Here is a 27,658-nt window from a genome sequence, read left to right on the forward strand (position 1 = left end):
GAACTGATGTATGATTAAACAGAATATCCAAAACGGGGAGCTATTTACATCCATCCTGATGAGTTTTGTGGAGTTTCTTGCTATTGTTAATCTGAGTTTGTGATATAATGGAAGCCATTCTGTTTTGTCATGTAAAATTACTCTAATTCCATGACTCAAGAAAAATGCAGGTTAGGATCAGAAGTAGGGATGTAATAGTACAGCTGATTAATCAAAAGCTTATGGGTTAATGCTATAGACTACAATGTGTCCCCATCCCCTGTCAGTAAATTTTTTAGCAGGCTGGCCAGCAGCACAGCTCAGTCCTGGCTGCACTGGGTCCTGGACCTACCCCTGCTGTGGCTCTACATTTAAAGAGTATTAGGAGGCAGGTAGGCATCCCATCTCGGTTCCGGCTTGTACTGGGAGCTCAGACCCCTTCCCCTCCCTCCCCCACACACAGAGGGGCTGTGTCTAGACTGGCAAGTTTTTCTGCAAAAGCAACTGTTTTTGTGGAAAAACCTGCCAGCTGTCTACTATGGCGCTTGAATTTCCCTAAGAACTCTTGACTTCCTGCTGTCTGAAATCAGTGCATCTTGCAGAAATACTGTGCTGCTCCCGTTCGCGCAAAAGTCCTTGTGTGCAAAGTTTTTGTGCAGAAGGGCCAGTGTAGACAGCTCAGATTTGTTCTGCACAAAAAAGCCCTGATTGCAAAAATGCGCAAAAGTGCCTTTGCGGAAAAGCATCCGTGCCAATCTAGACTCTTTTCCGCAAATGCTTTTAACGGAAAACTTTTCCATTAAAAGCATTTGCAGAAAATCATGCCAGTCTGGACATAGCCAGGAGCTGCCTGGGGCCTATAGAATAGTCCACTAACTGATAAGAATTAATGAGGTTAATTGACTATCAATTAACTGATATTTAACATCCTTAAGCAGAAGGAAGAGCATGAAGTTGAATCACCAAACAGTAGGCTTGGTCAGTCTGCACTACAGAGTTTACAGCTGTACTGTACTGCTGAGCTGCTCTATGCTGACAGGAGGGAGCTCTTCCATTGGCATAATTAAACCACTCCCAATAAGTGGTGGGAGAGCATATCCTGTTCACACAAGTGTATATCAGTGAAACATGTTGGCTTTTTCCCCACATTCCTAATGGACAAAAGTGCTAGTCTAGAAATAGTCTTAGATGATGTACTATGCAAAGTCAATCTAATGTTACTCCCACATGTACCTTTATCTTGTGCAATTGTGCACTCCACAAACCAAAATCTGTAATGCATTTGAGACTGGATGAAAAGGTTCAATATGACTTTCTAATAATATTGAGCCTGTATCTGTACATCTTAAGCACTCTCCATGGCTCGAGGGATGACTTATTCCATCTATTTCAATAAAGAACTATCTTAACTAAACTTGCTGGGTTTAGTGTAGGATGGTATTTGTGACCTGTACTATACAGGAGGTCACACTAGATAATGTGGTCATTCTGGACTTTAAATTCTTCTGCTTCAGTCCTATCTTTTCACTCTCTCGAGCTTTAGTGATGGAAACAGGTTTACTTTATAGTTCTCTCAAGTCCTAGGTTTGCATGACCAAGAAGCAAAGGTGCTATTACATGTACCCTAATTAAATGCTGGGGTCATTGACAGCATTATGTACAGTAATTGAAAACAGAACCATTCTCCAGCAGGAACATTAATGATGACCATTACCTGTTCCCTAGACTAGTATTCACCATTTCACCCTTACACTTGGCTTAACCCATAATATTCCCATTATTATCCCCTGCATAGAGCTTGCTCTTTTGCCCAGATAATTACCTTGCCCTATCCCCTTCTGGATCTATCAGACTGTAGTGCCTGAGCTTCTTTACTTTCCATTCACCATCCACAATGAGTAAGTACAAAAATGTTCAGATAAGCATCTGAGAGGTTAACAGACTTGTGGATATCCCTTCAACCAGGCCCAAATGAATTTCAAATTTTTCAGCATGACTATACAATTACAAACTATGTACAAGGTATGGGATCATGTAAGTATATTTGGTGTAGTTAGTATGTATCAGTTTGTATACTGTTGATAGCTCTCATGTGGCCTTTGAAACTTGTTTTGAAATCCTCCTCACCCACTTGAGCTAGCTTATTCACAGGGCATGTAGGACAGTCTCCAGTGTATTTTGCATTCGCTTTATAGCTTATATTATAAAGTCTTGGTATGGACTGCATTTTTGAGGTGCGTACAGTGCCTAGCATTTTGGTGCTATTAGAATACAAATGGTGAAATTCATCTGAGGAAGAGATCACAGCTTTTGGAATATTTCCCAATACTACTGATTGCCAAGAGACCATATATGGGGGAAAAGCCTGAAAAAATATGAGTTCTCAAACATCATTGTACTGTGCCCTCTTCTGACAACAAATGTTACACATGACCCCAATGCTCTAGGGGTGTATGGTGTTGGGAGAGGAGGGGAAAGCCTAAGTCCCACCACCCTTGGCAGGGGGACAAAGCCAAAGGGCTTCAGCTTCCATCATGTGTGATGTGGTTCAGGCTTCAGACCCAGGTCCCAGCTTGTCTAATGCCAGTCCTGGCAACCCCATTAAAACAAGGTCATGACCTGCTCTGGGGTTCTGACCCACAATTTGAGAACCACTATAATAAAAAATGCATAAATAGCAGAGCCTGAGGCATTCCTTTGCTTTGAGCAACCACTTGACAAAATTATCATGGCTTCTAAATTTTTGATCAACTTTTAAAGATTACTTATACTAAGCACCCTGTTTTTCTTTCAGAAAGTCACAACTCAGGTTTCACTATACTCATAGGCTACGTCTATACTGGCAGTTTCTTGAGCAATGACTTTTGCGGAAGAATTCTTGCGCAAAATGTCTTCCACAAGAGCACGTCTACACTGGCATGTGCTTTTGCACAAGAGCATCTGTGGCAGTGTGGACGCTCTCTTGCACAAGAAAGCCCTGATGGCCATTTTAACCATAGGGGTTTCTAGTGCAAGAAATTCATGTTGCCTGTCTACACTGCCCTCTTGTGGAAGAACTCTTGCGCAAGAGGGCTTATTCCTCATGGGGAGAGGAATAACTCTTCCGGAAGAAGCCCTGTATTCCGACGTTAGACTGTAAATTTACTTGCACAAGCACACGCGTGCAGTGTAGACACCCAAGTTTTTGCGCAAGAACAGCTGTTCTTGTGCAAGAAGCCACCAGTGTAGACATAGCTGCCACCCCTCTTCTGATGACTCTGAAGAATTTACTTGATTTTTACAACATAACCTGATCGAGCCAATGTAGGTAGTAATACCCTATTTTAATTTCCTGATGTGAGCCAAGGATCTTTTTCTTTTGGAATGTCTCTTCTTAAGAGTGATAGTCTTAAATACATTAAAATAAATTAAAATTCCTTTACGACATTGATGCACTCCAGTGGTCATAGTACAGCCAGTCCCCGAGTTGCGAACGGTCGACTTACGACCCTTTGCAGTTAAGACCAAAAATGTCATAAATGGCGGACCCCGAGTTACAAACACGATCCACGCTTACAAACAGCGTGGTCATGTGTTACTCAATGGGTCTGACTTACGAACAAACCGAGTTACGACCAATTGCTTGGTTCGTAACTGGTTCATAAGTCGAAGACAGGCTGTAGTAGCTTTCATTGGGTAGTGATTTCCATTTGTACAATTGGTTTTATAAAGGAAACAACCAAACACAGCACAAGAAACCCACAGATGGGAACTCCTCCAAAATCAAATACACCCACATATTTTATATTTACCAGTTGTTTCAAGGATATTTTGGATATCAAGTGCTTTGATCCTATCTGTATTAGTAGAGACTGAAACTCTCTTAACCAGGATTCTCTGGCCTGGCAACATCCATGGTCTACCATGGATGTTGCCAGACTAGAGTCCTGGTTGGAAGGCCAGCAATAAGGATCCCTGTGGAGCTGGCAGGGCAGGGGGCTGCCCATAGAGAGCTGATGACGGAGCCACCCAGTGCGTGGCAGCAGGACTGCCTAGTGGGGTTGGAAGACCTGGCATGTAGGATTGCCAGGTGTCCGGTATTGACTCAGTCCGGTATTTCCACTTCCTGTCCGGTAAAAAATACAGGAAAATACCGGACACCTAAAATGTCCGGTATTTTTTAATTTTTTCCCTTGCTTGGAGGTGAAAATACCAGACACCTGGCAACCCTACGACACACTCAGCAACTGGGCCCAGCCTCCAATTCCCATGCCTACCTGGTTCCACAGGGAAGCTGCCTTCTGGCTCAACCAAGAAAACAAGATGGCTGCTGGCAAAAAGCCTAAAGACCTGAAGCAGGGGGAAGCAATGCCTTCCCTGGGTCTTAGTGCTCAACTTTTCCTATCCTGCATGCACTTAAAAGGGGCCATGCTGTTTTATTTTATTTTTTTTGCTTAACTCTCAGGGTTTATTTATTTATTTATTTTGCTCAACAACTTTGCCCCCCCTCCCCCCAAAGAATTTTTTCCCTGGTGTTTTGTGTGTGTGTGTGTGTGTGTGTGTGTGGTATTTTTGGTTAAACTATATGGCAACCCTACTGGCATGTGGCTGCCTAGCAGGGCTGGGAGCTCTGGCGTGCAGAGGGCTACCCAGATAGCCCTCTTTACAGACCAAGTGATCATCAGTGCATGAAGGGGACAAATGAACAGTAGAGGCACCTTGCACAGGGAACCCAAAGACATTGGAATGAGGACCTTCTGTTAGGGGTAGTTAGTACCTCTTTCATTACACTGTCCCCACAGCGTTTTGCTTTGCTGTAGAAAGAATTTCTACAGCTCCACCATACATATTGTGACTGCAGTCCTGAATAAAGGATTCCATTTAGCTTGACAATTATAATACTTTGCATTTAACATGGAAAATTTCTGACAAATTTCCATTTTCAAAGATAACACTATTTCTAGTCATTGCTGTCTTCTGTATCCATGACAAAATGATAGATGTAAAATAAAAACAAAACCCCACATACTGGGAAAAACTTGGGGTAGGTATTTATTTGAGAGAGGAACATGAAATGCAGATGCAGTTTTGTGAACTTATGTTTAGGACTGCATCCGGAATCCACAATTTTATTCAACTTCAAAGCAGTAAGGAAGCCTGAAGACCCACCTGTCAATCTGAAGGCCTACCTGAGCTAAGAAAGCAAACTTATAGGTAAGAACAAAAATAGAAATTAAATAAAATATTTACATGTTTAAAAGTGTGTAAAATAGTCTACTTCAGTTCTACAAAACGAATAATTCATGAAAACATTCTGCTTTTCTAATAGTGACCTGGATCAGGCTCTTTATCACCTGAATTGTGACAAAATTCTCCTTTAAAAGGAGGATTGGCCTCCAATTTTGTTTCAGTATGCTTTGAAAAGAAGCCTTTAATTAAACCTCTCTTTCAGTGTCTTAGTACCATGCTTGACTAGATTATCACTTTTCAAATGCTACTACTGTGTTTCATGCAGTCTATAGATTAAGTAATTAATTCACATCTAACATCTTGGTTATTTCATCTTTCATATCCTTGATCTCAGTCTGAACTTTAGTTAAATTGGACAGTTTTTCATTCAAGAAAACAATTTCTTTCTCTCTTTGTAACAGATCATCAACCAACCTTCCTATTCTTAATGTTAGTTCATTTATCAAAGGTTCCAAACGGGCAAAATCTTTCTTTAAGTTGTACACCTTGGGTTTTAAATCATTTGCAAATGTAACTGTCTTCAGAACTTTTGCTCTGTTGCTTTCCAGGTTTAAAAGTCTGTCTGAATGTTTGCTGAAATCATCTCTCAAGTCAGACAATATGATTTTAATTTGCTCAATTCTTTTTGAGTTATCAGAGGCAAAACTTCGTAGCTTTGTAGTACGGTCAATGCTACTTGTTAGCAGATCACCTATATTTTGTACAGTCTTCTTTTCAGCTTTATTGACTTTATCTTCTAGAGCTTGCAGGGAATCAGTCAGTAAGGTCATATCTGACACTAGACCTGAAATGCGTCTTATGTCAGTTTTTACTGTTGCAATCTTTAGAGATACATCTTTTGCTATCAAAGCTGTACTCTGCTCAACTTTTTCAACTGCATGAAAAACAGTTGTTAAATTCTTCTGCAATTCTTCTTTTTTTTGGATTGTACTCTTAGACCATGTTTTCATGCCAGAGAGATCCTCTTGCAGATGTTTAACATGAGAAATTTTCTGAAGAGCTTCCAGTTGTTCCATTAAGTCTTGAGTCTTTTCACACTAGAGGGAGATACAAAAAAAAGTATTTCACAAAATAAGCACAAGTTTTTAATGAATAAGTTCACAGCTAAACGGCAATTAAGTTTTCCTGAAATCTTTCTGTTCTGAGATCTTAAACATTAGTGATGGACCCAGGGATCTCGGTCTTTAAAGAACAGTATTTCTGCCACAATGCGTTTGTCCCAGACTTTCACCCATTAACTCAATTTTTCTACATAAGTATAGGCAACAGATTCACATGTAATACTAGAATTCTCCTTTTACTGTTACAACATAGATTCATAATTTTTTTTAAGGCTGGAAGGGACCAGGATGAATTTCTGCTCTGACCTCCGGCATAGCATGGATCAGAGACCCATACCTAGTAATTTCTGCATTAAGCCCATAATTTCTATTTGAGTTATAGCGTATCTTTTAGAAGAGGTCGATTTAAAATAATTGTGATCCATGAATGTTCTGTAAAGGGACTCTGTCCTGTTCTTATTACAGCAAAGACTGCATAAACATTCTTTTGAACATTTATTTACATACACATCAAAAAGTACAAAAAAATAACATTTAATAACTTGAAAAGTTAAATGATTATTCATTTGGAGCAAATTTTTAAACTATATTCAGCAAAATCTTTCAGAGGGGAAAGAAAGCAGTTTCCTGCTCTCACACTATCTTAATGAGAGAAGATTCAATCCACTCTTGGGTTTTGTCTTAAGAGTTTTTTTTTAAAACGTCTATTCCTACTCTTCAGACAAACATGCACTTGATCAGATAAGAAAGGAAAACATTCTGCTTGGTACTGCTTTATTTGTTGTGGGTGAGGCAGGACACAGTATGAAGACATGTTGATTACAAACAGATATACTTTAGTTTCTAGACTATAGTTCTCCAGTACAAGAGGAAATGCTCTGGTCTCCTACCACTAGTTTTTCTTCATGCTGAGAAACAGAGCTAGTTACTATCACAACATACCATAGAATCATAGAATAATAGGACTGGAAGGGACCTCGAGAGGTCATCGAGTCCAGCCCCCCGCCCTCAAGGCAGGACCAAGCTCCATCTACAATGTAGCTTAGGAAGGTGAAATCATAACGTTAAATTAATTCCAAAACCTGCAAAGTTTGGAAACAACAGATGGCAAAAGGAAGATGAGAAAGAACAGAACGGATATACTGGAACACACTAGGGAGTGTAGGAGCTGATATGAGATGCTGTCTATGGTTTTAGCATCTTGACTGGTCTGTTGGCAGCCTGAGTATGTCCTCCCACTGCCAAAGTCATAGACAAAGTTGATGTTCATTTGAAGACATCAATGACTGTGAAGATTTGAGGTTTTATTTTGCCAATTTATGATTTCACATGAGTACGTGAAGGTCATTTTGTCACCATCTGGTAGTCTACACAAATAAATTTTAGACAAAACCTTGCATTCAATTTTGTGCTTGTCCTTATCAACTTTTTTTAAAACAATATAATAGTTTATACGTTGAGACTTTCTTTGGTCACCTTTTCCTCCATCAAAATGGGATCTGTCTTTTAAAATGGTAACAAAATATAACTCCCCAACATTACAATGTAGCAGTAGAAAATGACTCCCTCTAACAAAAACAGTATGCACTTAGAGCAGTGGTCCCCAACCTTTTGGGGTTGCCGGGCGCCAGGGGGCGTGGCCGTTCGCCTGCCAGGCGCTGGGGGGGAGGCGGGGGCGGAGCCCCCCCATAGCCGCATTCCGGGGGCCAGCGCTCTTCCATCAAGCGCCGCGCACCCGGCGCTGGCGCTCTCTCCCCACCTCCCCCAAGTGCCGCGCGCCCGGGGCCGGTGTAAAGTTAGTGTTTCGGTCGCTGCACCGGCGCTCTCTCCCCCCCATGCGCCGCAGGGGGTGAATCCGCAGCGCCCCCGGGGCCGGCGCTCACCGTGTGCCACGCGCCCAGGGCGGCTCCGGAACCGCACATGCGCCACGTGCCCGGGGCCAGGCCAGCCCTGAGCACTTGGCGGGCGCAGAGAAATGCCCCCGCGGGCGCCATGGCGCCCGCGGGCACCGTGTTGGGGACCACGGACTTAGAGTAAACAGACATTTTTATTTATAATGACTCTTTATCAAGGCAATTGACTATATATCATTTTCTATTAACCATCTCTTTCAAACATGTAAAAATGGACAAGATACCATATGTGCTAGATTCTTATTTATGGGCTCAATGGAGTATTGGTATTAAAAACAGCTGGGTCCCCCTTAATGCTGATAGTTGTACAAAAGGAAGTTTGGGGCCCAAGATATTTGTGTACATAAATTTTAAAGTACTTGTGCATTAGTATTTTGTAGCACAAGTTATGTAGCTTGTACAATATAAAGTTGTTGATGGCACAACACTGCATACAGCATATACAATTTATTAACTGTGACAAAGAATGAAGGTGTCTGTTCTGAAGAGCTTATAACCTAAAGGAATAACACAGATTGGAAGAGAACAGTAAACATCTCTAGAAGTTGACCTTAAGATTGTACTTTGGGAAGAGTCATGACATTCTGTTATAGCTCCAAATGAGTTTTGTTTTCAAACTTGTAACACCTGCTATTATACCCTTCTGGAACTTAGATGCACAGGAAAACATTCAAATGGTTTCTTTTGAATTAAAAATTACTGTTTCAAATTTATTTTATCTAATTCAATTATTGTTAATTTTAATTTAGGGATTTGGTCCCTGTGTATAATTCTCACTGCTGTCTGCCAACTACTTTTTGATCCAGATCACTTTTTTAGCACTGATGCTGACATTGTTTTTAACTTTATTTACATCACATTTAATATCTTGTTCAACAACTGCTTGTGTGATTAAACTCCAAGCTGAAATTTACAGCTAGTACTCCACTCTGTTGTTCCTTCTATTAAACTGATCACATTTATAGGACATGATTCATTCTTAGTGAACCCATGCCAGGATTACACCATTTCACCCCAATAAACTATTTCACATACTTTTCCCTGGGGGACAAAAGTCTAGTTTGGTTGTAATTACCATCTCATTTTCACAAATTCATACTTAGACTGAAAAGGCCTAATGTGAAATTCTAGCTACACTCAAGCCAATGGCAAAACTCCCATTGATTCAGTGCAGGCAAAATTTCACTTCTACTTAAGAGTCCTAGCTATCCCCGGTGAACATAGGATCATTTAATACAGCCTGTGGTTCCCAAATTTAAGATTTTCAGGCAACTTTATTGGTTTACTGGCTTAAGAACTTCGTAACACACAATGCTCACTACTATTTGTTCAACTGTATATTCTATCTAGCCTGCAATGGAATTTGGATTGATCCAGACCTACAGTCTAAAGATGGTAAAAGTGGGATCTCAGTCCTTACTGTTAACCAACACCTATTATATAAAAGTGAAAATTCTAAGTTAAAAAACCCCCAAACTTATGAAAAGTATTAAAACGTGTTACAAAAAATTATTATCCATAAAATGTTAATCAAGAGAAAAACAATCTAGATAGCCAAGCAGACTTTGTGCCACTTGAGGCAGAAAAATGAGAACACACCTTTGTTGAATAAAAAAGTAAATAGATATAGAAGTGTCACTGAGGTACATTTTGTCTATTAAGGGACAAATAGGATTAATATAGCTATAATTGTTTATTAGAGATTATTTTAATCTGCTAAGTAAAATAAATAAATACGTGAAAATTGAGACGAGAACAATTTTATGCAGAGTTAATCTGCTGAATTTAATGGGCATATGCAGCTCACAAAATCATTACTTTGGACCAGTCTTAAATCAGGAATAGCCAAAAATACAGTTTATACTGTAAGGTTTTTGCACAAGAAGCTTTTTGCAGAAGAGATCTTCCTCAAAAGCTTTTTGTGCAAAAGTGTGTCCACACCTCAAAAGCGCATCACAAAAGTGATGTGCTTTTTCACAAGAGAGCATCCACGCTGCATGGACGCTCTTGCGCAAGAAAGCTCTGATGGCCATCCACAGAGCACCTGTGCTTTTTCTGATAGGCTCTTTTTGCACAAGAAACCCCTGCGGAGCATCCACATATGCCTTTTTGCGCAAGAACTGTAGTGCAAAAAGGAGTTATTACTCATAGGGAGAGGAATAACTATCAGCAAAAGCCCTCTGTCCTGTTGATTTACTGTATTTTTTTTTGCGCAAAAACACTTTTGAGGTAGCGGAGGACACTCCTCTAGTTTTTGCGCAAAAATCTTGTAATGTAGACATAGCCATAGTGAAGGTGATTAACTGATAAGCAAAAACTTATTGGTTAATGTTTTAGACTACAAGCATTTCCTCCCCCTGCTTCCCAGCCCCCTGCCAATAAATTTTTAGCAGGCAGGTTAGCAGCCTAATCAGTTCTGGTTGTGCTGGATCTGGGACCTATCCCTGCTGTGGCTCTGAATGTAAAGTGCATTAGGAGCCAGGTGGGCAGGCAGTGCAGCTCAGTTCTAGCTTGAGCCTAGAGCTCAGAAACCCTCCCACACCTCCGACAGAGGCTGCTGCGCTACTGCCTCTGTATCAGAGGTAGCAGTGTAGGGCAACAGGCAGCTGGTCTGAGAGGAGAGCTGTTTTTTAAACTGGTTCCCCTCATGGACCAGCTCCCATTCGGCACACCACACTGCAGAACGGCAGGGGGCTCTTCGGGAGCCGGGCTGGAGCACACTGGCTGCCAGCCCCACCCACAGGGACTGTAGAATAATTGAGTAACCCTATGAATTCTTATCGATTAATCAATTATTCCTAGTTTGCAAACCAAGTATGTGACTTTAGGCATGCCTGTGCAGCAATTAAAAGTCTACAGTGGGCCTGTGCCAGCTGAAACAGGCTTGCAGGGTTCAGGCTAAGGCAGTGTTTAATAGCAATTTAGGCTAAGGCTGGCACTGGAGATGTAGGACCCTATCCTGGGCTCCAGCCCAAGCCCAAATGTCTACATTGCAATTAAACACCCCTTTAGCCAGAACCCTGCAAAACTGAGTCAGCTGCAGTATAGGACTGTTCAATTGCGAGTAACTGACTAATTGAATAGTTGATGCATTTTGCATCAAGTATTTCATTAGTCAATAGAGCGCCTTGTCTTCAAAGGCGAGAGCACTTTATGGAGCCCAGGTTCAGCTGGGGACTCCCCAGCTGATCCTGGGCTCCATGCGGTGCTGCCGCTTTGAAATGCTGTGTGCAGCCTGGAGATATCCCAGCTGGCCCCAGGCTGCATGCGGCATTGCCGCTTTGAAGTACTCTCTCTTCTCCTCACCCTCCCTTGCTGCCTCTTTCTGACAGAGGCAGCAAGGCGGGGGGAAGTGACTAGTCCTTTACATCCCTACTGCAGTAGAGACATACTTTTGAGGTTTAAAATTCAGACTACACCTGCCCTCATCTTCAATATAGAAGGCTTTTGCAGATTACAAGTCCTCATGTGTAGTGCACCAGTTTGATCTAAACAGATCTGTGAAGGTTACATTTCTACACTGAAAATAATGATGGTTACAATGCACTTCACATAAATCAGGCATAGCTCTCTGGTTCTAACAGGCTGCCAGTGCAGCTCTTGATTGAGCAAAGCTTGAATAGTCTTGTTTTACCCACCTGATAGCTGCTATATTAGTTGTGTTTTAACTTTGAAATACAAGAATTTATATTGGAAGTCACATTTCTTTAGGCCTACTAATGTGCCATTCAAAAGGATTTTTTTAGATGGATTGTAGTGTGATTAAGTGTGATTAGCACCAAGATTAATTGTCTTGTATAAGGACAAAAATCTGGTAATACTGACATGAAAAGGGATTAATAATTGGAGAAAACTAATGTCTTTTAAATTTAGGAAATATAAATTGCCTTAGAATTAATAATTTTGAATTTTTGTTTTTAATGAAAAGTTGGATCCCTATCTAGCAACAAATGTAAGTAATAAAGGGCAGGGAAAAATCAGTAACAAAAGTAGTCTGTTTCTGAATGTTAGGCAGGTATAAGTGGGAAATGGAGATTTATGAGATGTTTGAGGGAAGATATGTTAACCCCGAAAAGGAAGTGATGCTAGCAAATTCACAAAAATTGAAATGATGGAAGGTTATTGACAATAATGTTATACTCAGGTTGGGAAACATCTTAACTCCACAACTAAACCCACAGACTTCAGTGAGACTTTCCTACAGAATGGAGCTATTCAGTGTGAACAGGGGTGGCACAATTTGTCACAATGATCTTGAGAATGTCAACTACAGTAAGTGAGGAGGCCAATTGCATGTGGCCAAGGAAATGAAGGAGAGAGAAATGTCAAGATTAACTGTTGTATAATCTATCAACAAACAATATCTTAATGGAGATCTTAGCAAAAGTTGTATATTTTGCATTGCAATCTGGCCTTTTCAAAGATTACCTGTCACCAGGAGAAGAGATCATGTTCTCCTCTCATTTATACTGTGTTTACGGGGCTTGTACTTATGTATTTCAGAGGGGAATTTAGACCAGCATAAGGAAATTGTTAAATGTACATAATTTATTACCAATAATCCAGAAAGTCCTCTTTTTGAGCTGTCAGTTTAAATTCAAAGTGCTGTCCCTGCAAAGGGTTTTTGGGTCAGCATCACGGTTCCTTCTAATCTTTTCCACCTATGTGCTGAACACATTTTTATGTTCACTGAGGTATTGGAGAATGTGCACCACCCGTATAAACAAAAAATTATCTGTGGGGGCTGTGCTAATGAGTTAGGCAGCATTTGAATCGCTCGAGTGGCTGCACAAGCACAGAACACTGGAAAACAACTAACTGTATTGGGGTTTATATTACAAATAATTAGAATATATATGCTTCAATGGAAGTGAAGTGGGTATGTTTCTAATCTCTCACAACACTCTTCCACTGAGGCATAATTATTATAAATAATTAGCATTTTTTGAAAACTAGTTAGGTGCAGACTCAAAATCTAAGGCTATGTCCTCTCAAGTAATAGGTGTAACGGCATTGCGCAAGAGGGTTTTTCTTTCGCAAGAAGGGAGAATGTAGACGCTCCTTCTTGCACAAGAGCCTCTTCTGGAAAAAAATGGTGGCTCATTAGGTATGCAAATGAGGCTCAGCGATATTCTATGCTTAGCCTCATTTGCATATTACTCATGCAAGAAGCCGCCAGTGTAGACCTAGCCTAAGAGTCCTTGTAAAGAAAGCACTTCCTGAATTTAAACTGACGACAGAAGAAAATCCCCCTCCGTCCCCTATTTATTTTGGAACGGGACCTTTATTAACTCCATTCATCTGAAGAAATTAGTTGTGCCCTGAAAGCTCATACCACCATCTACATGTTTTGTTAGTCTTTAAGGTGCTGCTAGATTATTCGCTATTTTTAAAGTTTTATCAGAAGAAAACTTTCGGATTATTCCAGTAAATACAATTAGATCACAATTACAGCTCATTTGGGGGCATATTTGTGTACACCACTATGGTCTCCAGTATAGGAGAGTGGGGATGGACTAAAGATCAAATTCTTTGCTCTCAATAACACCCATGTAAATCTGGAATAATTCCATTACATTTACCAAGAACAAAATTTTGTCCCCACAAAAGAGATGCAATTATGATCTAATTTTACTGAATGAAACCAAATTTATGAAACTACTGACTTTTATAATCAATATGATACATTAGAATCAGACTACAATTCATATAACCTGTTCAGGAACAGGTATTTAATGTTTCGTATATTACAATACAACTAATACATGAGTATGAACTATAATTTTGCAAAAAGCTGTAATAAGAAAAAAATAATTTAAATACAGTGTTTCAAATTCTGAATTAAGATCCACGTTTTTTCATGGAAATATTTTAATAAAAAGAATATCATTATAAAACATGAAAAAATTGTCTGTCTGTCCGTCCCTCTTACCCCATTACATTTTATTTTTTTCCTCTGTGGTAAGTTTAGGAATATAAACTCTGATACAATGCTGATAAAAATCAATGACACAACTTCTGCAATTTTTCAAAGTTTTTTGGACTACTATTTTTGATTATCATTGTTTGTTTATAAACACATTAACATAACTGAGCTATAAATATTGTCCATATTGATAAAGTAACATACTTAAATTGAGTCTGAACTCATTTATCACCACCATCATTCTGTTCATTTTCTAGACTGTAGTCTAAAGGCACTTCTCTTGTGTTTGAAGATAATGTAATGTCATATACTTTTTCTTTTAAAACAATTATTTCATTTTGCAGTTTTAAAATGTTGTTGTCATACTGCATGCTTTCAAGAACCTTTTGCATTTCCATTATACTTGACACTGTTTTCAGCATTTCATCTTCCATGGTATAGATCTGTAACGTCAAGTCTTCCATCTTTTTCTCTATACCGGTCAGCTCACTTGATACTCTAAGAATGGACTGAATGGCATTTTCAACTATTGGCAAGTGGGACTTGCATTCCTCAATTTTCGGTTCATAGTCTGTAAGCTGCTGACTCAGATCTATGTCTTTGGCTAACAAAGCATTCTGCTCTTCTTCTAATTTTTCAACTGTCTTTGTATCCAACTCCAACTGCTGTTCAACTCTAGAAAGCTCATCATCTTCCTGTCTTTTTAATGTTTTAATATTTCTTAGTGTACTGTCTTCCAATTCTTTTAACCTTTCTGAAAGAGACTTTATATTTTGATCAGCAGTATTAATTTGGGCCATAACTTCAGTATGTATGAACTTTGCTTCAGATTTTAAACTACTAGTGTTTGCATTCATTTCATCCAGGCTTCTTTTCCAGGAGTCCATAACATTTTGGAATGTCTCATTAATGCTTTGCATCTTTTCAGAGAATGTCTGCTCACTGGTCTGAATGTCCTGCATGATGTTACGGAGAGTGGACACTTCCTGCTCAAACTGGGTCACCATAGAGATGGATGAGGTAGCTTCCTGCAGGACACTTTCGGAAGACTCAAGCTGCATTTGTAACACAAAAGAATGTCCATGTCTACTTAATATTAGATTGGAAGAGCACTTCTATTTTATACAAGTGGGAATATAATATATACATAAGGCTCAGTCAGTCTCTTGGAGAAATTCCCTCTGACTTGAGACACATTTCCAATCTTACTATTTAGTTTAATAATTTATATTAATTTATATTAAAAATCTTGTTGTTCCAGTTGCTTCAGGCATGCAAAAACTAGAGAATTTTTATGACTGTTTTCACATGTGTATTACTACTTAGGAATTAGTATATCCAGTTAATTTGTTACTTAGCATCAGAATTACTACATTCAAATCATCTTGACCTCAGTTTCTATTTATATAAAAACATAAACTGTCATAACATATATGTAAAGATATTGAGCAACAAACTTAGAACAAATACCTTCAAATTACAAATAAAATATTACTACAGGTACCTAGAATTAAATCATTCAATTAAGAGTATTACCAAAAGACCAAGTGGTACAGGGCAACCACAATGCACTACCATACAGAGAATCGAATGTGTCTCTTCCCTGTGAAATCTAGCAGGAGATAAGAGCACTATGAAAACAATACACTAAACTAAGGGAAGAAAACAGAGGGTGGAATCCTAAACCCAGCAAAGTCAATGGGAGTTCTGCCACTAACTACAGTGGGTTCCACGATTTCAGTCAGAGAGCATAGGAAAACTTTGTAATACTCTTTGACCAACTGAAGAGCACAAATGAAATTCCAGAAGGAACATAAAAATATTTCAGTTTAGAAACAACTGAAATAATCTTTACAACAGAGAAGGAGTAAGTTTGCATGTATTATACTGAAAATCATGAATAATTTTCCTTGGATAGACAACTCTTTGTTTTAATTTCTTCAATAGGATTTTCTTTTGTAAAGATATTATGCTGCCCAAATTTAAATCACCAAGTGAAAAGCCTTAATTTAAGTAACTGATTCTAATCAACTTTTCCATGTGTACTTCCTTTATTTTCTAAAGACAGGTGCATTACCATTGGTTGATATAACCATTAATACATTTATTTACAACTAAATTAAGTCTTTATACTAGACTTGGTATATTTTTTTCCACTAACTAGGGGGTATGCGCTAAAAGCGTATATTTATTTATTTAAGGAATTATGTTTCTTGCTAACTGTCAATTTTAGACTTAGAAAATGGTGAATGAAATTGTTTATTTACCTAGTCTGTCATATTTTTACTCATGATTTATGTCCAGCTGCATTAGGATGGAAACTGGAATTTAACTGAATGCACAACAGCAAATACAAATATTTATCAACAAAACAAGCTCTTAACTATTGTGCCATATTTGTAAAACTCAAAAATTAAGTGTTGGGGGGGGGGGGGGGGGGAGATCTCTCTTTATACAAAAAAGAAAGTCAACATTTTTGATAGAGACTGATGGATTTAGCATATCTATTTTATTTAAATATTGTAAGAGATTATAAGGTTAGATGTTAACATATTTCATATTAAATTCAGAATTGTAAACAGGTTTATTTTTTAAAGAAAATATATTATAATTTAAATATCAAAATAAAATAAAATAAAAACATTTAAAAATCATTGAATTTTATCCAATATATGTACAAAAAGGAATTCCAAGTTTGAGGTCAGCTGTCTAGATTGAAGTGTACAGAGTTTCAAATTAAATTATCTGCGTGACTTTATAAGATTAGGGCTAACATGGCAGTATAGGCACAAGCTGTATTATGCTTCTATCATCATCTGTACCATAGAATGATTTTAGAATAATATTAACTTTTCTAACACAACACAACACAACACAACAGTAGAATGGAAAAAGAACACAATGCTGAAAATCAGCTGTTTTAAGATTTTAAAATTGGTAACACAGAAGACAGTTTGAAGTGGGAGCAAGACCAATTTACCATACAAGAATTTCTGTCAATTTTCTTTAAAACAATATATAGCTAAACTACATGGAAAACTAAACTTCTAAATTAAGCCATATGAATTTCATGGAGGACTTTTAGTAAAGAAAGAATTAAAATACAGTTCTGTAACATGCATGATTAATGGATGGACAAATTTAGGTCCCGTATTTGACGTATTAATAGTCTTGTAAGCAGAGTCATACATATTCTAGAAATAAAAAAGTGAGCACTTTTTTATATGTAATTACAAATGAAAACAGTATTAGAGGTCCTGAAAAGATCAACAACAAACAAAAATATAAATAATGTGAAACATTTTCACTCAGCTATTTTCCACAGGGTGAAACACTGACCTTACTGAAGTTGATGAGAGCTGTGCAGTTAACTTCAATGAGGCCAGTATTTCCTTAGCAATGCTGGTATCTCAATATAAACATACATTTGTCTGTGTGCTATTACTTACATAATAAGTAAGTATTATATAGCAACATAGTCTTAGAAAGTTTTTTATTATTAGTGATTCTACCATAAATGTAATAATATGTAGCATTTCATAGCATTCATCCAGAAAAACAACTTTATAGAACTGTTTAAATATATTTATTTCCATTTTATAGCATTAGAAAACTAAGACAGAGAGGTTAAATTACTTGCCCAAAGTTATACAGCAAGTAAACAAAAGAGTTCAGAACAGAACCAAAAGCGGATCTGATGTCCAATAAAATGTCCCATTAACTGCCATTTAGATGACTGAATAAACATTTTACAATGGTCTAATTTAACTTTGACTAAATCATTATGAATTAATACATTTTAGCTAATATTCAATATGGGTTGTCCAATTAAATTCCAATTATTACCTTTTCAGAAATGAAATTAACTTTATCTTCCATATTCTGGCATTTTCCAGCTTCCAGCTGTAATAAACGATACTCTTTCTCCATGTGAGCAAGTTGGCCTGATTGCTGATATAGGAACCTACAATCATGAAAAAGTAGTATATATAATTTGCATGCTTTAAATGTTTTAGCTCTTGATTCTGGAAGAAGCAACATGAGTGTATCTACCTTCACACAGCTTGATGCATGATCAGACCCATAGAAAAGAACAGGACTTATTAAGTTTGGTCTACTTTAGGACTGGAACGATAGACTACCAAAGGGAAAAAATAAGGAAATGGACAAAAATAGCATTTAAAATAAGAAAGTGTGTGAAAGACAGATTGTATGCGTGTTCTACTCAGCTATCACCAAGCTACATAACCACTTCATTGTGATTTAGTGTAAATATATTGAACAAAAAGTGCCTTCACGGGAAAGGAAATCCTTAAATTTTTTTTCACTAAGTGGTTAGCTGATTAGATGGTCAAGTTAAATAAAACAAGATAATTTGCCTTCTCAAAACTATATTTAGCAGCTCTGACACAGGGAGGGCCAAGCTAGTTCTAATTTTGTGTTAATTTTAACCACTGCTGTTGTGTTGTGGGAATGCTTATATTTCTGCTGCCTGTGACGTACGAGTTCTGTGGATAAATAGATTTTATCCTACAGGCTCTTAGTTCAGGCTCTTTCAACTATTACTTATTTTAAACAAAAAGAAAAAAGTTAATTGAAATGTCCCTGTATAATTGGCACATGTTCCAAAACATAGCAAAAAGCTGGCTCAAACAAAAGAATGTGTGCTCAGTAAACAGTCATACAGCAGGAAGGAAAACAAAGGGAGTTCAAAGAGATGGGAAAACCAGCATGGACTAGCCTTACATGTTAAGGTGACCATATTTCCCGAAGATCACCTTACATGCATGGGACTGTTCTACTGGTAACATGAATCTGCCAAACTCCCAATCACAGCTGTCGCTTATCACTTGAACCCTGCTGGCCCCCCTGCTTGAAGGCTGCTTCTCATTGCTAGAGCCCTGCCTGCCCCCATTCACTTGAGCACTTCCTCCCTTTCCCCTCCAGCTCAGCCTCCCCCCTGCAGAGTACTGGCATCTCTGCTCACTCTCTGCATATTCCTCCACATCACAAATGAGACAAATGCTCTCTTTTACAAAAAAAGTTAGGATGGCTGGGGCAGGGCTTCAGAAAGGGACTCTAATGGACACAATGGGACATGTCTCTACACTGGGAGTTAAGTTGATTTAAATGTGTTGCTCAGGAGTATGATTTTCCACCCCCTTAGTGATAGTTATATCAACATAAAAGACGGCAGTGTACTCCAAGTCCTGAATTTTAGCTGGAAATGTTTTCCAACATGGAGACTGACATTATATAAAGGAGAAGAAATGCCCCAAGAAATTCCCTACTCCCTTCCGCCCCCTCCCGCCCACAGCCATTCACAGCACAGGAACAGATATACAAAATAGCCATTAAACAGAAGAAACGGTCCTGGCCTGATAAGTTTGGCCAGTAAGGCTATTGAGGGCACGTGATGAGAAAAAACTATGGTTTGAATTTAACCTAGTTTGTAAAGTTGGACATTAGTTGCATTTTATCTTCATTTTTCTTGTAACCATTTCTGACTTTTATGCTTCATTACTTCGTTTCATTTAAAATGTATCTATTTGTAGTTAATAAACTTCTTCTGTTTTATTTAATCCAATGTGTACTAAGGATGTAAAGGAGTAATTGAGTATATGATTAACCAATAAACCTAGGCTTATTGGTTAATCTTCTTGACTACTTATTTCCTCCTCCCCTTGCTGCCTCTGATACAGAGGTAGCAAAGAGCGGGGAGAAGCAGGAGAAAGTCTGCCTCTACATCCCTGCTGCCTCTATCTGCTGCTGGGCTCTTACTACAGTAAAACTCCATTAGTCCAGCATCCAATGCTCCGGGACTCCTGATGGTCCGGCACCATCAGGAACCCGGAAGTGCTGGGGCAGCCGGACAGGCTTCCCCCATTCAGCTGCTGCTGGAACTGACCGGCAGCTGAATCGGGGAAGCCGGGAGCAGAGCAGCTGGGGTGCTGCTAGGTTGGTCTGGTAGCGCTGCCCCTCGGGGCTGCAGGGCCAACCCGGCAGCACCCCAGCTGCTCTTGGGGACTCCTGGGGCAGAGCAGCTGGAGTGCTGCCGGGTTGGTCCCGCAGCCCCGAGGGGAAGCGCTACGGGACCAACCGGGCAGTACCCCAGCTGCTCTGTCCCAGGCGTCCCCAAGAGCAACCGGAGTGCTACTGGGTTGGTGCCGTAGCGCCGCCCCTTGGCACTGCAGGACCAACCCGGCAGCACCCCAGCTGCTCTATTGCAGGCATCCCCGATTCAGCTGCTGCTGAAACTGACCAGCAGCGGCTGAATCAGGGACTCCTGGGGCAGAGCCTGACTATCGTAAGGGGGGGCTATGAGGGGTCTGGGGTGGCATCCCCTCCCACCCCACTCCAGACCCCTCATAGTCCCCCCCTTCTGATAGTCTGGCATATCTGATAATCCGGCACCCCCTGGGTCCTAAAGGTGCCAGATTATCGGAAGTTTACTGTACATTTAAAATGCAGAGGCGCAATGTCCCAGACTGCTCTGTCCTGGCTTGCAGTGAGTTCAGTAGCTCTTGTTTGCAGCAGCTGCAGGCAGAGAGGTTGCATCCCCTCCTGGCTACCTCTTTTAAGCTGGCTCCCTCCAGCACTGGCTCCTGTTTCTCCCCCTTACCGTCTCTGAGAGGGAGCAAAGGGAGGGAGGAACGAGTAGTTGATTCTCCCATTGACTACCAGATAAGCTTATGCTTATCAGAGGCATCAGCACAGGTTGTGGCAAGCAACTGGTGTATGCACAGAGCTGGTTTTTTAACTGGCTCCCCTTGCTGACCGCCTCCTGTAATAGAGGCAGCAGCAAGGGATAGATAGCAGGGGACTCCTTGGGAGTGGGGCCAGGAATGCACTGGCTGCCGTCCCCGGAGACAGTAGAAAGTTGAGTAACCAATAAAAATTCATGTGGTTACTCGACTATCCGAGCAGTTCCAAACCGTTGGTTCACGAACCACTGGCTGCAGTAGCAGCTGCTGGAGCTGAAGACAATTGTTCATGGTGGCTGATTTTGCTTGGTGGCGGTGCTGGGGCTGAGGGAGCAGCAGGCAGAGAAGGAAGCGCTTTCCTTCCACCTCCTACCCAGGTAAGATGGTGGCCCAGTCGGGGCTCCATACTCCCTCCACCTCTACTCATGGGGATGAGAAACATGCTTGGGAAGGGGGAGCAAAGGAGGAATAAGTGTGCATGCCACCAATGGCCGCTCCCTCTGCCTGCACGGCAGCAATGGCTATGCTCCCTAGAGGGGGAAGCCTTGCTCTCGGGAGTGTGGGGGTGGGGTAGGGTCATGGTGTGGGCATGGGCTATAGAGGTCAGAAGTTAAAGGGTTAAATGGCATAGGGATGGGGGTCAAAGGGTGTCAAGCACTGGGAAGTAAGAGGCTGGGTTGGGGCTAGGCGGATAGGTAACATTTTATTTGCATATTTACATATTCATTATTTGCATAATACACACACATACATACAAATAAAATGTTACCGGTCTGTTGAAAGTTTCTGAATGGGTTTGCTGGTCCATGATATAAAAAAAGGTTGGGAACCACTGGACTGTTCTATTACCTGCTATCTAACATCCCTGCTGTGTATAATATGAAGTGTCTGACAAATTATTTGAAATAATAAGATATCATATTTTTATCTTAAAGAAATAACAGACTTATGATACTTGTATTGTCCAGGAGAGGGCCAGATGATGCAGGAAATATATTTCTTGGAGGGGGGGGAGGGTAAGATTAGGAATGAACGGGGGTGACCTTGTACTATAGCTTAGACCAGTGGTCTCCAACCTTTTTACACCCAAGATCACTTTTTAAATCTCAGAACAAGCAAAGATCTACTGCCCCACCCTTTCCCAAAGACCCCACCCCTTCCTTGAAGCCCTGGCCTCTCTGTTCTCCTCTCCATCACTTGCTATCCCCAGCTCTTATACACTCTACACTGCCACTTTTTTCCCCAATTCTTATGTAGGAAGAGGTTTTTCCAACATTTGGCCTGTCTAGACTGGACCAAATGTTAGAAAAACCCTTTCTTTTTGAATTCCCCTTATTCCTCGTGGAACGAGGAATATAGGGGTTACCGAAAGAGCATGTTTGCTCTTCCACTAAAAAAAAAGCAGAACAAATGCATCCTTGGATGCGGAAGAGTTTTTCCAGGATGTCTCCTGCAGTCTAGCCGTTCCCTCACTGGGTTGAGACAGGATGTGTGGGCTCTGGGGTGGAAATGAGGGATTTGGATGTGGGAAGGGGTGAGAGGTGCAAGCTCTGGGAGGAAATCTGGATGCAGGAGGAGGTGGAGAAGGGGATGCTGGCTCAGGGGGGGAGCTCCAGGCTGGGGAGCATTGGGGTAAGATGGAGGGTTGAGGTACTAAGCAAGTCACAGGCTCATGGCTGTGAGGATGCAGGAATTTGAGTTGGGGTATGTGAGGGCTCAGGGCAGGGGGTTTCAGTGTATGATAGGCTCAGATCTAGGAGGTGCAGGAGTGTGGCCAGATGGGGGCGTGGCCCCAACTGGGTTTTTTTTTTGGCCAGGCTTCATTTTTAAATAAAATACTATGTTAAACACAAAAAGTTTCTGCATTGTCTTTATTTATGCGAAGGGCAGGGAACCTATTTTGAGTCAGGGGGTCACTGACCTACAGAAAAGTCGGTTGGGGCCACACAAGGGAGATGCCAAAAAAAACCAAACCCTCCTCCCAAAAAGACCCCAGGCCTCACTAATGTGGCCCCAACTATGCTGGTGGGAGCAGGGGACATGGTACTGGGGAAGGGTGCTAGTGGGTGCTGGGGCAGGGGACAGTGTGCTGGGGTGGGATCAGGGTTCTGCAGCAGGGGACAGGGTGCCGGGGTAGGGGACAGGGTGCCAGTGGGAGCAGGGGACAGGGTGCTGGGGTGGGGGCAGGGTTCTGCAGCAGGGGACAGGGTGCAGGTGGGGCACAGGAGAGAGCGACAGGATGCTGGGGGGAGGGGATAGGGTTCTGCAGCGAGGGACAGGGAGTCCCCTTCCCCAGCCTCCTCCAAGGACTCCCCTCCATCCCGCCCCGCAGAGAAGGAAAGCCCCCGCGCATGCCTACTCTGGGGCCGACACCCCCTCCTGCAGCGCAGGGAAGCCCCTGTGTGCCTCCTCTGGGGACTCCCCCAGGCAAGTTCCCGGCACGCCAAAGAACTTAGGGAGGGGAGCAGCCAGTACTCTTCCGGAACACCCAGAAGTGGTGCGAAGTTGTAGGACTTCCATCCACCTTGCGGGAAGCCGGCACTACCTCCACTTTCACTGCAAGTAGGTAGTGGGGCTTCTTGGGGGTGGGGAGGAAGTGGGCGGGGCTCAAACACCATGCGATTGACTGGTCGAGGCCTCACAACCTATCAGTCGATCGTGATCAACCAGTTGGTGACCACGGGCTTAGACTGATAAAGAGTCAAGATGTGGTAGATTGGCTGCAGTTCACACACAGGCATAGCTGTTAGTAACTTACATGTTAGTGGCTGTTTGAGAGCAGTCCATAGTGGAGGCTATAGCAGCAAAGCAGTGTAAAATGCATCCCAGGTTAAAGGGCAAGGGTAAACACAGCTACACATTAATGTACCTTGAGTATGACACTGTGTAAATGTTATAGTCTTAATACAATGAAATTGCAGTTGATGGCATGTAGGCAACCACCACTACCACCATAGGATGAAATGGGAGACAACGGAGAGGGCACTGTCAGTGAAATAAATTTAATTTGCTATTAACATCTCAATCCCAAATCAAGATAGAAAAAGTACAGATAGTCCAGGGATCCTCTTTTTGGGATCAATTTAAGTAGAAGAATTTTTTTTAACAGAGATCTATTAAAACAACATACAGCAATTAAAGAGAGAACTGAGTCCAAAGCATCTGTAATAAAGGACTGTTGAAACTGAGGTCTGGAGCAAAAACTAAGAAAATGTAATTTATACCTATCCCACATGTGCCAATTTAAGATGAACTAAAATTATACAGTTTTTATTCTTCTAATCCAGACAATCCTGTGACCTAGTCAATGATTATTTGAGTGAAATTCTATTCCTACTTAAGTAGAAATTTTGCCACTGACTTCACTGGGACCAGTCTTCCACCCATAGATTATACAGTTTGTAATTTCTAGCTAGAACATATCTGTTAGAAAAAATGTCCAGTTTTGATGTAAAGAATTCAAGTGGTGACGAATCCACCATGTCCCTAAGTAAGTTATTTTATTTTACCAACACTGTAAATAAAATAAACAATGCCTTATTTCTAGGTCCAATTTCCAGCTTTGCCTTCCTGCTGCCATTGGATCTCATTATAATACCTTTGCTTACTAGATTAAAAAACTCTCCACTACTGGAAATCTTATCCACATATAGTTACTTAGACATCATGATCAAGTCACCTTCTAACCTTTTTGTTAATCTAAATAAATTGAACTTCTGTAGTCTCCCACAGTAAGATAGGTTTTCCAGACCTCTAATCATTGTGATGACTCTTTTTGGAGCTCTTCCCGTTTGTCAACATCTTTTTAAAATGGCAAACACCAGAAATGGACACTAGTCTACTAATGCCATATACAATTCCATTGTATGTGACAAGGAAAAAAAATCAGAGAAAGTAAAATTTAAAAGTGTGAAACTGTCTATATTAGGGATGTGAAGGTTTAACCGGTTAACTGGGAAGCCTCATCCTTAATAGATGAAACAAAAAACAGGACTATGTAGCACTTTAAAGACTAACAAGATGGTTTATTAGGTGATGAGCTTTCATGGGTTCTACCCACTTCTTCAAATCAAATAGTGGAAGAAAATTGGCACAACCATATATACCAAAGGATACAATTAAAAAAAATGAACACATATGAAAAGGACAAATCACATTTCAGAACAGAACGGGGATGGGGGAGGGGAGAGGTAAATGTCTGTGAGCTAATGATATTAGAGGTGATAATTGGGGAAGCTATCTTTGTAATGTGTAAGATAATTAATGTCTTTGTTTAAACTTAGGTGTAAAGTGTCGAATTTAAGCATGAATGACACTTCAGAGGATTCTCTTTCAAGTGTGGTCTGAAAAGGTCTTTGAAGCAGGATGCAGGTAATCAAGTCATTGAGACAATGTTCTTTCTGGTTGAAATGGCAAGAAACTGTTTTTTCTTTGTGATCCTGTATAATTTCTGTTTTGTGAGCATTGATTCTTTGAACAAACGTCTCAGACACTTCGCCAATGTATATAGCAAACGGACACTTTCGGTACACAATACCATACATTATATTTCTGGATGAGCAGGAATGTGTGTTCTTGATCTTATAACTCACTTGGTTAGGTCCAATAATGGTATTAGCAGAGTGAATATGTGGACAAAGCTGGCAACGGGTTTGTTGCAAAAGAAGGTACCAGGGTTGGTATTAGTGTGGTATGTCCTGTATGACCATATAATTTATGCTATCATGTGCCGAAAGTGTCCGTAAGTGGTTAACCAATATGCTTAACTAGTTAGCAAGTTAAAGAGGAGCTTACACCCCTAGTCTATATCCAGAATTACCTTTAAAGGATTACTTACCAGGTCAGCAGTAGACAAGCAAAAAGTGAAAGTAGGTTTAAGACTGTTCGCGAATCTATCCAAAAGGAACTCGGGCTATTTCTTCCACTTCTGGGATTAGAGAGCATTCCATAATTGCTCTGCTTCTGTGGTTCTTCGTTATGCTTTGATGAAGGAACAGGTTTCTTTCTTTGCTTCACATCAGACATTTTAAGAATATCTTTAGGAAACAGAAAGCAAGCAGAGAGCTAGCAAAAGAAAGCAAAATGAGTTGTTTAGTTCCTTCGGGTATGCCTACACTTGCACCCTCTTTTGAGAGAGGGATGCAAATGAAGACATTCGAAATTGCAAATGAAGCCGGGATTTAAATATCCCGCGCTTCATTTGCATATTCACATTATGGCAGTATTTCGAAATAGCACTATTTTGAAATAACAGCCACTGTTAAGATGCGGTTATTTCAAGAGAAAACCCTTCTCTCGAAATAATCGGTAAACGTCATTGTATGAGGAATAAGGGTTATTTCGAAGAAGGGTTTTCTCTTGAAATAACCGCATCTTAACACCGTCTGTTATTTTGAAATAGCACTATTTCAAAATAGCACCATAACGCGAATATGCAAATGAAGCATGGGATATTTAAATCCTGGCTTCATTTGCAATTTTGAATGTCTTCATTTGCATTCCTCTCTCAGAAGAGGTTGCAAGTGCAGACATACCCTTCCAAGTTAACACAGAGAATTCCCAAAAATGCACTTAAGCAACTGCACTCAACATTAATTGCTTGATATTTATTCAGTTATATTAATCATTTTCAAGAATTTGTCATAACTATTCAGTTTTCCATTACATGACCATCATCTTCCAAACTTTCAAAGAAATGGTCCAATTCTTCATAGCACTAAGCCCATAGATTTAATTTAAAAAAAGAAAAAGAAAGCTGATTCCACATAAGCCGATGGCAATTGTCCAGGAAAACTTTCAACTACTCAGGATGCAGAAGCAATTGGAGTTTACAAGATGTTCTTAAGATTACTATGCCTAAAAGAGATATGAAAAATAAACAAAACATTTTTCCAAGACAACACTATCTTTCACGATTTCTCATGTTTGAGCAACTAATCTGTTGCTTTACAGTTGAGTCTTTCACAGCGGAAAAGGGGAAAAGAACCTGGGATAGTGAATCACCTTGGGAGGGGGAGTGAATGTTTGTATTATAACTTTTAAAATATGTCCGTTCATAAAGCCAGGTTCATTAGTTACTATATTTTTCAACCTTCAAATGCAAATATATGTAAATGACTTAAAACAGCTATTTTTCCTGTTTTGTATTAAGCACTATTTAGGGAGTTTTAACAGCTTTAAGAATCCTTGCCCTGTAAATACAAGAGACAAAACAATAATAAATTATAAACAAAATCTCATTGTTCAACAGGCATTCTACCGTAATATAGTCCTCGCTCTATTTAGCGGCGCACAACGCTTTACCGTATGACCAAATGAACATCTATGAGATGAAGGTTGAGAAGATACGAGAGTTATTAACACGAACGCCAAGAAGTGCATCAGGCATGAACAAAAAAAAAGATCCCCACCGCTCAGACCCGACTTTCTTTAAAGCCGTTAAAAGTTGCTTTGGGCGGAGCACTGGAAAACTCCAAGGAAAACGAATTTCGGAAGGAATGTTAAAGGCGACTTAAAACGTTTTAAGGCGGACGCAACCCGTCGGCCTGAGGGGCGCCCCCAGCCACACGCAGGGGGCTGAGCAGCGCCCCGCAAATAACGGCCACCCCGCCCGTCACCTCCTCAGGATCTCCCATCGGCAGCCCTGCCCCCCCCCCCGCCATCGCTCTCCCGATCGCCTCACCCCGTCGCGCGCCCGTTCCCGGTACCTGCAGCTGGAGCCAGGCGCGCCACCCTCCGCTTCAAACTCCTGCCCTGCTGCCGCTCCTCGCGGGCTCGCGCGCGCCACGTCAGGCGCCTGCCCCGCCGCTCGCGCCCCGGCACCCAGCGTGGGCGGCTGTGCGCCAG

The 27,658-nt window shown here is 40.7% G+C and overlaps 2 protein-coding genes across 5 annotated transcripts; both read right to left on the reverse strand.

Annotated features, from left to right (window-relative positions):
- Window positions 1–4,984: 4,984 nt before the first annotated feature.
- Window positions 4,985–14,451, reverse strand: LOC102451968 (inhibitor of nuclear factor kappa-B kinase-interacting protein). The gene is made up of 2 exons (XM_006118277.4): window positions 14,313–14,451; window positions 4,985–6,245 (listed from the first exon to the last, which is right to left on the reverse strand). Exon 2 carries the CDS (start codon window positions 6,222–6,224, stop codon window positions 5,490–5,492), a length of 735 nt encoding a protein of 244 aa, XP_006118339.2. The 5' UTR covers window positions 6,225–6,245; window positions 14,313–14,451; the 3' UTR covers window positions 4,985–5,489.
- LOC142818169 (inhibitor of nuclear factor kappa-B kinase-interacting protein-like) lies at window positions 13,887–27,654 on the reverse strand. Of its 4 annotated transcripts, none has more exons than XM_075934060.1 (4): window positions 27,520–27,654; window positions 25,650–25,876; window positions 17,955–18,072; window positions 13,887–15,163 (listed from the first exon to the last, which is right to left on the reverse strand). In XM_075934060.1, the coding sequence occupies exons 2-4, from the start codon at window positions 25,835–25,837 to the stop codon at window positions 14,330–14,332; spliced, it is 1,140 nt and encodes a 379-aa protein (XP_075790175.1). In that variant the 5' UTR covers window positions 25,838–25,876; window positions 27,520–27,654; the 3' UTR covers window positions 13,887–14,329. The 4 variants fall into 4 exon arrangements, with proteins under 4 accessions (XP_075790175.1, XP_075790181.1, XP_075790186.1 ...); XM_075934066.1 differs by having other exon boundaries at window positions 25,650–25,848; window positions 27,520–27,648; XM_075934071.1 differs by having other exon boundaries at window positions 25,650–25,848; window positions 27,495–27,620.
- Window positions 27,655–27,658: the final 4 nt, after the last annotated feature.

The sequence above is a fragment of the Pelodiscus sinensis genome, chromosome 1 (assembly GCF_049634645.1).
Source record: "Pelodiscus sinensis isolate JC-2024 chromosome 1, ASM4963464v1, whole genome shotgun sequence".
Classification (NCBI taxonomy): domain Eukaryota; kingdom Metazoa; phylum Chordata; order Testudines; family Trionychidae; genus Pelodiscus; species Pelodiscus sinensis.

Excerpts from the sequence above, each read along its gene's own strand:
- LOC102451968 (XM_006118277.4), bottom strand. The coding sequence starts at position 6,224 with ATGGAACAACTGGAAGCTCTTCAGAAAATTTCTCATGTTAAACATCTG.
- LOC142818169 (XM_075934050.1), bottom strand. Across the intron at positions 18,073-25,649 it reads GCTTGTCTACTGCTGACCTG|GTTCCTATATCAGCAATCAG; the intron begins GTAAGTAATCCT and ends TCATGATTGTAG. Across the intron at positions 15,164-17,954 it reads TTAATTTCATTTCTGAAAAG|CTTGAGTCTTCCGAAAGTGT; the intron begins GTAATAATTGGA and ends TTACAAATGCAG.